This window comes from Leptodactylus fuscus, chromosome 4, assembly GCF_031893055.1.
Source record: "Leptodactylus fuscus isolate aLepFus1 chromosome 4, aLepFus1.hap2, whole genome shotgun sequence".
Taxonomy (NCBI): domain Eukaryota; kingdom Metazoa; phylum Chordata; class Amphibia; order Anura; family Leptodactylidae; genus Leptodactylus; species Leptodactylus fuscus.
In genome coordinates, this window is record NC_134268.1 from 192,202,656 (window position 1) to 192,214,972 (window position 12,317).

The 12,317-nt window shown below is 44.4% G+C and overlaps 2 protein-coding genes across 2 annotated transcripts in view; one reads left to right on the top strand and one right to left on the bottom strand.

Moving 5' to 3' along the window:
* Positions 1–4,226, top strand: part of RNF32 (ring finger protein 32) — a 42,079-nt gene extending 37,853 nt beyond the window's left edge. Inside the window, exons 7-8 of the mRNA XM_075271552.1 lie at positions 2,401–2,568; positions 4,005–4,226. Coding sequence (XP_075127653.1) covers positions 2,401–2,568; positions 4,005–4,226 — 390 coding nt within the window. The remainder of the gene's footprint in view (positions 1–2,400; positions 2,569–4,004) is intronic.
* The window catches only part of LMBR1 (limb development membrane protein 1), a 218,363-nt gene that overhangs the window by 104,144 nt on the left and 101,902 nt on the right, over positions 1–12,317 (bottom strand). The gene's annotated exons all lie outside the window — the stretch shown is intronic.

Here is a 12,317-nt window from a genome sequence, read left to right on the forward strand (position 1 = left end):
TGAGGGTCCTAGTAGCCAAACCCCAGCAATGTGACAGAGAGTAAGGGATAAGTGTTATGGGGCAACCCCTTTAACATGAAAGTACATTTTATATGTAAATGACATTTCATAAGCCGCTTTATTTCTAGCCCTATAGATAGAACCCCCATAGCCCCCGTATTGTGGTTACTCAGTGAGGAGACACACCTTTCTCCCCATTCACCTGGATGTCATCCACTAGAAGTGTAGGGTCGTGTATGTGTTCAGCTTCAGTAACAAAGGGGCTTGTAGCAGAGATGAATTAGCGGCTGGATATGAAAGGCGGACGTGACTGCCTAATTGGTTTACATTACTACGTCAATTTATAAAAGCTGGCAGATCTGTCTCCTTTCTTCATCGGAACACAAAGCCGGAGCTATAGGCCGCTGGCCGTAATGAGCGCTGCTAAGCAAACACTCCTCTAAGCCCCGTGACTGCTCATTGCAGCTAATGGAAAGTTTCTATCATTGCTATCTTGACTTTGCTGAAGTTTCGCCTCTTTCTAAGCTGAAATATTTTGTGAAGTCGAGACCAGAATGTCAGGTTAATTCATTTGTCGTAAGGAAATGTTTTCTGCCTGATGAAAAATGTATATTCAGAAAAAGTCATCATTGAAGTCGCTCTCAAAGGCTGTAGGAATGATTTATGCGGTGTCCGCCCGGGTTGTATTGTTACCTCTGGTAGTAGAAGGAGCCTGTACAGCGGCGGGGCCTTTGTGCTGATGTATGGCGGCCAGCGTGTCAGGCGTTTGCCTGCGTCACTTTCACTTTTTCACAGTTTCATAACTTACAATATGTGAAAGAAGAAAAAAGGAAAAAAAAAGACTAAAAGAAGGAGAAGGGAATTTATCAAGCGACTTTTAGTTCATACAAAGTTGCAAATTATGGAACGTGGTTTAATAGTGAAGTCAGTTTGTGACTTTTTCTAGAAAGTGGCTGGGGCTAGAGAGAGTAGATGGGGCCAAACATTTCTGATAAATTGATTAAAGGGGTTGTCTCGATATGGAAACCTATCCCCAAGCCAAAGGAAAGGGGATAAGTGTTTGATACCTAAGGGTGCGATCACCAGATCTCTCAGTGATCAGGAGGACAGCAGACCGAAAGCCCCCTAAGGCCTTGTGATTGGCGCACCAGTGCGCTTGTATGACTGGCACTTCATTCATTTCTATGGGGCTGCCAAGACTCCAGCAACTCCCACAGTCCCATAGGAATGAATGAAGCGCCGGTCATACAAGCGCACTGGTGTGCCAATCACAAGGCCCTATGGGGACTTTTGGTCCACTGTCCTCCTGTTCACTGGGAGACTCAGTGATTGGACACTTACCCTCGCCCTGTGGATAAGAAAAGCCGTATATCCCTGTATATATATCTTCTGAATATCCCTCCAGAGCTGCTGTATTTCTCAATTTTTTTTAACATAGTATTGCTATAAATAGACCTGCAAGGTAGTACATGGGATAGCAGGTCATGTTATAAGATAATAAAGGATAGTTGGATCATAGGCCCCAATTTTAAGTAATAATTCAAAATACTGCGAAAATTTTTATGGGGGAAGCGAAGTAACATCTGCTATGGGTGCCAAAAATGGTGTTAGACAAAGAACAGGTAATGTCCCCTGCTACTTAACCCCTTCCCAACATCCACCGTACTAGTAAATATGACCGAGGCGCCATTTTCTTGGCGATCCAGGTCTGGGATCCCGTTGCCATGACAGCTGGGAGCCTTGTGAAGGCTCCCCAGCCTGTCATTCAATGGATTCTATTGCAAGCTATTCTATGTAGCCTGCAATAGAAGAGCCGTTTTTGTTTTTTTTAATGCATTAGCATTGTAATGCATTACATTAGTGATCAGACCCCCTAGGGGTTCAAGGCCGTACACAGAAGTATAAAAAAATTACAGGTGTCGGAATATGGCGACTAAGAAAAAAAATTTTGGCACAGTTTTGGATTTTTGTTAAGGGGTTAAAATGTAAATAAATGCATATAAATTAGGTATCCCCGGAATCATACCGAAACACAGAATACAGGGGACAGGTCATTGTGGCTGCGCAGTGAACGCTGTAAAAACGAAGCCCAGAAGAAAATCGCACAAATGCACTTTTTCTTCAAATCCCCCTATTCTGAATTTTTCCCAGCTTCCCAGCACATTATACAGAATAATTAATGGCGGCATCATGAAAAACAATTTGTCCTGCAAACATTAAGAGCTCATATGGCTCTGAGAGCAGAGAAATAAAAAAGTTATGGGGTTTAGAAGGAGGGGAGTCCAAAACATATATATTGTATGACTGTAATGGTAAGATACTTCAGAGTAAGAGGTTTTAGGTGTCTATTTTTTTGTACGTTACTCCAGTATTACAGAGCCATCTCTTTTTCCATCCCAGTTGTCAGAAATCTCAGACCATCTAGTAAGATGCTGCGACACGGACATTGATGGCCTGTTTAGGGAGATCGATCAGTCAATTGCTAGAAGTCACAGTGTTTTCTATCAGCTGGAACAAATATGTCACCCAGAAATTGGTGAAGCGGATTGGGAAAAAATACAGCTGCAGGTGAGGTCTACAGATACGTATATATCTCTTACAGTCTCAGTTATGTCAGGATACTGTATACGGATAACACTGATTTATTATGGCAAAAAAATGGAGGAAACCTGGATGTGTGAAGTTATAAGATAGCGGAGCAAAATTCTGGTAAAATTATCCAACTAAGGGGTAGTATAAGGTTAGAGAAGGATGTACCAAAATCACCACCCAGTATGGGCTTCTGTAGTGATTTTGGCGCATCTGCTCTATTTCTGTGCGGTCTAAAGCTAGAGCGGTAGTAATAATTCCACCCCACAGTCAGGTTTTTTCCTATGTTCATGCCGTTCCAATAACAACCCTTTGAAGTTACCCCCTTATTAGGCAGTAGATTCTTTTAGTAAATGTTGGTCTGGTGCTGGCTACAAACTTTAGATCTATAGAACGTTCATATGAACAATCCCACCATCAACAACTGCCCTATTGGGGGTAGTTTAGCTGGATTTTAAGACACGCATATTGTACGTCAGTTTTAGGCTGGGTTCAAAGGGGGGTTTTTTGAACCGGAATTTGAAGCAGAGGCCGCCTCAGATTCCGGTCCAAAAAACAGCTAGCCACGACTGGATGCTGGTGCACTGGCATACAATCATGGCATTCTGCTCCGGATTAGGCCCAAATGAACGGGCCTAGTCGGGAGGGAGGTGTCGCGATGAGGACGTCCATGGCTGATTGAGACGCGGAATCCGCCGGAAGAAAGGGCAGCTCACTTCTTTTTTCCGCGAGTGGGAACAAACCGCTTGCAGAAAATGGAAATGATTCTGGATTCTGACGCAGATTCGGGGTCAAAATCCGGTCAAAAAACCCCTGTGTGAACCTGGCCTTAATAATGGTGAAATGGAACCAGAGACTTAGGAAGAGGATGTGGAATCTTCTTAAATCTGTCAGATGTCTCTATGCCAGAATGGAAATAGACTCCAGGTAGTGTTAGAAGAGTTAAAAAAAAATAAATCACTTAGCTGAGGCGTCACTGTCTCAGGCCATTTGCACATTGTGGTGGACGAGGCGCGGATGGGGGATTGAGGAGTAAGTTTAGTACAAGAAAGGAACTTGAACTGAACACACACACCTCAATATCATCCCTCTACACCAGAAAACTGATGAATTTCCCCCTGTGAGTTTGCACGAGATGTCTGATGATCAGCCAAAAATGACCGATTGTGCCAAACACTGACAAGCAACCAAAAATATCCACCATGGCCAATCAGAAGTCTAGTCTGCCATCGGCCAGCTCTAGGACTAGGGCGTGCTCTCATATAGGCTCCAGCCCAAGTATAAATCATGTACCATGGAAATTCATTCACGTTTTTCCAAATGTTCCCATTTAGTTAACTATTCAGGAGCTAAGCTTATGTAGGTTAGTGATATCAGTAGTTTTCTTAAACTCTGTCCATATTTCTTTTCTCTAGGCAGTTCGACAGGAAATATTGGACTGTCCCATATGTATTATGCCGCTGTGTCACCATAATGAAGAACACAAAAGCCCATCTGACCGACCTGTCGTCCTTCTGTCCTGCTCCCATGTGTTTCACCATGCTTGTCTCCAGGCATTTGAAGAGTTCTCACTTGGTGAATGTCTTGTTTGTCCTTTGTGCCGCTCTCCATATCAAAAGAAAATTCTTTCCTATTAGTACTACACATTAAAGGGATCCTATCTTTCAAACACTTTTTTTGATGAGAAACACGTCGGAATAGCCTTAAGAAAGGCTATTCTTCTCTTAACTTTCGTTGTCTTCTTCGCGCCGCCATTTGCCTGTAATCTCAGTTTTTGTCGGCATGTAAATGAGTTCCTTCGCAGCACTTGGGGCAAAATTGACAGTAACTGACGGCAGTGAATTAAGCCCAAGGAAACTTGCCAAAACTTAGGGGGCATTCCGTAGGAATCCTAGTTTTTGTCGGTATGCAAATGAGTTCTCTTGCAGCACTGGGGACGGTCCCCAGCATTCAAACAGTACTGGAGGCGTCCCCAATGCTGCTATTGGAGGCGTCCCCAATGCCGCCTCCATCTTCATTAGCAGTGTCCTCTTCATCCTCTTCTTCCAGCGCAGGTTTCAGACTTCTAGGCCTCGGGCAGAGCAGATTGTGCATGCCCACAGGCCACAAGAAGGTGGCCGCTTACAATACTGCATTTTCTCGTGGCCTGTGGGCATGCGCAGTCTGCTCTGCCCGAGGCCTAGAAGTCTGAAACCTGCGCCGGAAAAAGAGGACGCTGTTGACGAAGATGTTGGCGGTGCTGGAGAGAGAGTTCCCTCACAGCATTGGGAACGCCCCCAGTGCTGTTTGAGCGCTGAGGCCCGCCCCCAGTGCTGTGAGACAACTCAATTGCATACCGTTAAAAAATGGGATACCTACGGAACAGCAGTGCAGAGAAGACAATGAAAGGTAGGAGAAGAATAGCCTTATCTTCAGGCTATTCTGATGTGTTACTCAGAAAAAAAGTGTTAGAAAGATAGGATCCCTTTCACCAAAGAAGCCCAGTTATTTCTATTTATCTCCACTTTACTATTCAGATATGACAATTCTGTAGAGAAACTTTCCTGAAATGGATTAAATAAACGTCATTGGATAGAAATATAGAAACGTTTGTGTTGCAATGTACATATCAGCGCCTGTGCCCAGTTTGTCACTTTTTTTCCCCCTACACTATGAGTGGGGCTGGCAAGGCCAGAGCCTCTTAGGCCGGCTTCACACGGGGTATTTTGGACCAGAATTTGAGGCCACCTAAGTGCAATGGCATCCAGTTGCCACACTCGCTTTGGATTAGGCCCAAATGAATGGGCCTAGTCGGGAAGAGGGAGTGTCTTCAGGCGGATTCACCTCGTAATGGAACAAACGGCTCCCGGAAAAAAGAACTGACTAGCTCCCATTGATTTCAATGGGAGCCATTTTTTGGTCAGGATTTTGAGGCCGATTCCGCCTCAAAATCCTGACCAAAATACCCCGTGTGAACTCAGCCTTGGTAAATCTATTGAGGCAGCAGCTGACACAGATCCAATAGAAATCAATGGATTCATTTTTAAGTGACGTAAAATAGATCAGGATTATATCAGTGAATGGATCGGTGGGGGTTTTTTTTGAATTTTTTTTTCATGGCCCATAAAAAATGGATACAAAATGAATGACACTTCAAAAAGAACATGGAACAGATATAAAACAGCAGTCAAAAAGGAACACATGCACATTACTTCCATCAAAAAACCGCTGGATTGTGTGCATAAGGCTTTAGGTAAAAGATTGTGCAATACTATGATATCAACATGAACAACATGGTTAGAAAATCTTAACTGCTTTGTTTTAGAGATGATCTTCCGATCCTCGCAGCGCTGACAAGTCAGTTCTATCCGGCCTTTTGCAGGGAAAGAAACATAAACCTCATAAAACAACGAATTAGGAAACACAGAAAAGTTTTATTGAACATATAAACATTTACAAAAAATCCAGTAAAATACACACAAAATGCAATGCAAATAAAAAAAAAAAAAAGCACAGACCACAACTAAAAACAAGAAGTGATCCCGTTCACATTATATACTTTAGGTATTCCCCATTAACAGGAATGGAGAAGAGAAGTCGTAAACACAAGATTTGGACTTAAAACTTAAGAGGAACATAAGATTGACATGATGTAGCGCGATGTTAGGGGTGTGTAAACATACTTGGTGCATTAGGTGCAAGCGTCCACTCAAGGGTGGGCAAATGTGCTAAATAACATGAAACTCTGCATTTGCTGTAAAAAAAAGCAAGAAAAAAAAAAAAAGTCCTTCCACCCTCAGGCAACTTCTGATGCTGTACTTGTAGCATGTAAATGAACAGGTCATGGACAGGTGTCATTGTCACCACATGCTGAGCTGTATGGTGGCACAATTGTATTGAATTGTATTATCTGTACCAGTTATTGTGGAGCTGCAGTTGTCAGGGGATGCTGGGACTTGTAGGTCCTCAACAGCTAGAGAGCCATCTTGTAAGGAATCCTTGCACTATGTGTGGCATCTTGTAGTCAGGAGCCCATTTACTTGTAGTCAGAAGGGGAGGGTTGATGCAGAAATAAACGGAGGTGCAGGCTCTGTCATACAATCTACTCCCGTGGAGTACAGACGTGTTCTGGGACTGGAGAATTTAAGGCCTAGTTCACACGGGGCTCCACGTGAACACATTCCATTGCGGCTTTCCGCTCTGGATTAGGCCCAAATGAATGGGCCTAGTCAGGAGGGAGGTGTTGTGATGCGGACGCCGTGGCTGAATCAGCCGTGGAATCCGCTTGAAGAATTGGCAGCTCGCTTCTTTTTTCCGCGAGCGGGAACAGACGTCTATTGTGAGGGGCCGGATTTTGAGGTGGATTCTGCGTCAAAATCCGCCCCCTCTTGCCCCCTATGAACTAGCCCTTAGTAGTAACCAACGATTGTATTGAGAGCTCTTTAAGGCCCCACAGACTGGAAAGGCAGCGCAAAAGTGCTGTGGCAACAACCGTGGCTTGAACGCATCGCAGTTCTTCCCGCAGCGCTTTGAACAGAAAGTTCACAGAGTTTTCCTCCGCGGACTTTCTGTTACAATTATATCTACGGGGAAGCCGCCGGTGTTTCCATAGATATAATTGACAGGCTGTGGTTTTCAAAACAGCAACGGTTTTGGAAATCGCAGCGTGTCCGTGCTGCGATTTTTGATAAGAGACACAAGAATCCCATCCACTTTATAAGTACTGTGAAATGCCACGATTTTTCCCGTGACATTTCTGCCTCCGGCAAATCGCGGCGTTTCCGGCCTGTGGGGCCCCGGCCTAACAGAGGGGTGTACATAACACAGAGGAGAATTTTCAGATGCAGACAAGGTTATGGCTAAAGTTGTTTTTCTGTTATACAGAAGAGATATGTGAATGGTTTTTTGGTACATATGAACCTATCACTTGTGCGGGGCTCAGGCTGACACACAATCCCTACCCGGCATAATAGGATTAGATATGTAACAAGTCAGATAAAATATCAGGGTGGATTGTAAGAAAGTTTCCAGACTCACCATATTATGCACAGACCTTTCAGCATGCACTAACACTGTATCTAAGTCTCATGGACACAATGTAGACCTAATGGCTCTCATACATATAAAATTTGGCCAGCCTTGCTGAATTAGCTATGACTTATGATTCTTCTCAACAGATATGTTGGAGGAAGAAGGATCGGGCGTGCTGTATATCAGGGGTCAGCTGCTGTAAAACTACAACTCCCAACATGCTCCATTCACTTCCATAAGAGCTCCAAGAACAGCAAGAGCGAGTATGCATGCTGGGAGTTGTAGTTTTACAACAGCTGGAGGGCCGAAGGTTGCCGACCCCTGCTGTATATCAATGCTATATCTGTCCATCATTGGCTTACTGCCCTATCAACAAGACATCCACTCTCAGCTGAACCAAGCATACACCAATGATAGTGAGTGACCAACTGGCTCCTGGGATCTTTTACAGACACTTCATGGTTAATACCCATGAATAGAGGAATGTATATTGGGAAACTTGTGAGGTGTATCACACACCTACCCCCCTGCACAATGGTCCACTATCCAATGATCTGCTCACTCCTACTGCAGCTGCCATAATGATACATAAGGACCCAATCATATTAGCTATCAATATTTCTGGAAGAATACACAGTATGGTAAATTTTATCAGTTACAAAATAAACCTCAAAAATCTCATTCTGAAAATAAATGTCAAGCCATATACTAGTTATTCCTGCTACATGGTCATTTTACATGACTATATAGCAGCAGTCTCTCTCATGTTCAATGTAATGGTTAAGAGACTGTCAAAACATACCAAGGACCTATAGAAAATCCCAGAGTATTCATACTGATGACACCTGGACCACATACAGATCAGCTGTTCTAGCTGCCTCTAGGACTCAGAGGTTGGTGGAGTGAACGGGAGCGCAGGCAGACAGCTCCAATTTAATAGAAGCCCACACACTCCCCACACACTGGAGACTGGAGGGTACCTGAACAGCTGATCTGTGTGGGGTCTGGGTGTTGGACTCCCAAGATGAATAGGTCATCAGTATAACAACTCCATTCTGGCCCGGAAAACCATTTAAGGCTAAGGACCCATGGGCCAGAAATGCTGTGCTAAAGTGCCGCAGGAACGCAACGCACTTCTTCCCGCAGTGCTTTGAACAGAAATTTCACTGAGTTTTCCTCCGCGGACTTTCTGTTACCATTATATCTACGGGAAAGCCGCCAGCGTTTCCATAGATATAATTAACATGCTGCGATTTCCAAAACCGCGCTGTTTTTTGGAAATCTCTGCGTGTTCGCGCTGCAGATTTTAACGTAAAGTGGGCATGGGGTTCACATGAATCCAGCGCCGCACCTCCCATGAGGCGACCTGAAGCGACCGTTCAGGCGGCGCTATGCCAGGGCCACGGGGAGGGCGGCATTTTTGCTTACCTAAGCCAGTCCAGGACAAGCTGTCCTGGACTGGCTTAGCACCGAGCGGTGGTTTGGGGAGGCCACTGGAGCAGCGCTGCTCCAGCAGCCTCCCCTCACGCTCAGGCAGAGAGCAAGTCCTCTTCGTGCCTGCTCTCTGCCTGCGAAAGGCGATAAGCCCCGCCCCTTCGAGGGTCATGCCCCCTACGCTCCGCCCCCTCCTCCGGGGGGGGGGGCTTTCTGTAGTTCGCCTCAGGCGGCGAAAGGGGTAGGTTCACCCCTGCATGAATCCCATCCACTTTGTAGTTACTGCCGCGAGCAAATCACTGTGTATCCGGCCCGTGGAGCCCCGGCCTAAGAAGATGCATGAGATTAGGCCAATATGGCTACTTTTACTTTATCCAGGTTGCAGGTGGTAAAGCATCTCAATTAAATAGGTCTAAACTGCGATACCAAAGCCAGTCCACGGATAAGAGAGGCGATGTTTATCGAAGAAAGTCATTTCCTACGGACCTCTGACATGTCACAGATACTATATGTGAGGTCACGCTGGTGAAACTGCTGGCGTCTACAACAAAGGATCTAAACTGTCCTATGTATGTATACTAGAGGCTGTGGATACTGTCTGCTATACCTATAGGCCACCTTCTTTGTGAGGACCATTTTTTAATGCAATATTAGCCAGTCATCTGCAAGAGGTGTCACTGGACAGTCAAAGCTTTGCTGAATCTTTATAAAGCCCCAGGACTCGGCTTTACACACTATCATTTACCTTTACTATGGCTGCTAAGAAAAGTGCTGCTCCCATTTGTATATGCCGACATGTGTATTGTCTGATGCAAGGTTTAAAGGGATTGTCCAGGAATTTATTTTTTCTATGGCCTGCTCTTTGGATAAGAAATAAATATCTGATTGGTGGGAGGGAGACGGGCAGTCCCTGCACCGATGACTGTATATGACCACCTCCAATGCCGGTACTATGTAGAACAGAACCACAAACAGTTGGCTCAGGTCTCTGCATAGTGGCCAGACTCCGGTACTGCAACTCAGTTAATTGGAAATGAGCTGCCAGCCACTACACATAAACCAAAGCCAAGTGCTTATGGCGGTGCTTTATATAGTACAGGTGCTTTGTATAGCTGACTGTTGCAGGGGTCGCCTGTCTCATTCCCACCAATCACAGATTTATAACCTATCTTAAAGTCAGGCCATAAAGATATTCCTGAACAATTCCTTCAAGAGGGCGCAGTGTGATACAAGAGTCTTTGGTGTCTTGGGCCACGCCCCGCCCTCTCAGACCCTAGGCATCAGTGTTACCTGGAGTGTTCCTTTAATTGTCAAGATTTCAATAACTCTTAGGCACATTTAAAGGCCTTATTCTGCAAAAAATAAGTATATATCCATAGTATAAATTGCTGATCCTGAAAACGGAGGGGGGGCTTTAGCCTTGTTGTGAATGTAGCGTCGGTGCATACAGGCGCCCCCCTACTCCATTTGTTTCAATGGGAGTGCCTGAAATAGCTGAGTGCTGTACATCTGCAATCTCCAGCGTTCCACTTCAAACAAATGGAGTGGGGGTAAAATGCCCCATGTTCTAGGGATCGGTGGGGGTCTCAGTAGTTGGACCCCCTCTGTTTTACAACTGTACCTTTACACTATGGATACAAGATATAACCCCTTTAAGAAGAATGAAGTTTTTCACCATGGTCCAACAGACACATATTATAATATTGCACATTTAGATACATTATACACCTGCCCTTCTGTGCAGCAGATATTATATCCAATGTATATGCTCTGGGGCAATAAAGATCATTGCTAAATATTCTATAGTGCCCTTGGATACCTCTTCTGTATGATAATATATGTAACATCTTTACATCACAGTGGGACAGATCTGGTGATACATTCAATGGGACTGGGGGCTCCGAGGTGCTTGGATGCAGGTATATGGGAGGGGCCATGAAGATATTACATTTATGTGCAGAATACTCAGATGTGTTGGGGCATAACTAGCACCAATGATATAGTAAGTGTCACAAATAGCGCCCTCATCACTGGGTGTTCTTAGACTATATTATAGAGAAGACACTATCTACTAGAAGTAACGTCAGGCTATAGCTGTGCATAGACAAAAATATTAAAGTTTATTGCAAAGCACTTTTGCAGTTGTGAAGCTTTCAGTGCACTGAGGTCTGCTCCATCTGTACAAGAACTGCTAAGTCCGTGGACATCTAACACTGTCTAATGTCTGCACTAGTCACATTGTGGTGTGTATGGAGGAGATCGGACTAGCATATGATGAGAAGGAGGATATAGGGAAAAACCAGCAGTACACAATGGCAGGGTCAGAGACCTTCAGCGTTCCAGGATCTTAATAGCAGTGAGAACAGTGGAGTGCTGAAGGGTGCGGACCCCTGCCCTATAGTCAGCCGGAGTCAGGATCACACATGTAACATATAGCAGCCCAGGGCGGTATGATGGGGTATTCCAGAGATTGTGCCGTTCTTTGTGCTCACTACCCTACTACACCTAGTGATAATGTCTGATTGTGCTTTACAGCAATCCTATATTGTGTACTTTAGGCTTTACCATTATGGGAAGGTTCTCTGCATATACATAAGGAGCTTTATATCAGCACATATCTTCTGTGCCGACATCTAAGTGTTACTACTTTGCATCACATTCTTTCAATCGCCGCTGACATCTCAGCAATCACCATAATGGAGTCAGAATTGAAATATATATAAATAAGCTTTAGTTCCAGCATGTCTGGTTGATAAATTTCTTATATTTTCTATAGTGCAGAGCTCCAAATCTCCTCCACATATATAAAATTTGGTATGACTACAGTCACCACTAGAGGTAGCTACTGCATGCCGTTTTTATTACTGAAATCCAATGTTCAGTGTTCATGCCCCCTCTAGTGGCTGCTTCAGGTAATCTTTTAACAGTGTGCCTCCTATTTTGGCAAACTTGTAGCATGCCATCAATTTTGATAGGTGAGGTTCTTAATAAAGACCTGGATTGCTACAATGCTGAGGTAAGTGCTGTTCTTATTTGTGTCTGTACAATGTTACAGCAGGTAAACACTACTGCCCCTCAGTTTTAGTGTGGAGGTCTCAGCACCCAGAGCTAGTCACAGGACCAATATATATATATATTTTTTATGTAGATTGTGAGCCCCACATAGAGCTCACAATGTACATTTTCCCTATCAGTATGTCTTTGGAATATGGGATGGAAATCCATGCAAACATGGGGAGAACATACAAACTCCTTGCAGATGGTTTTTTTGCCCTTGGTGGGAT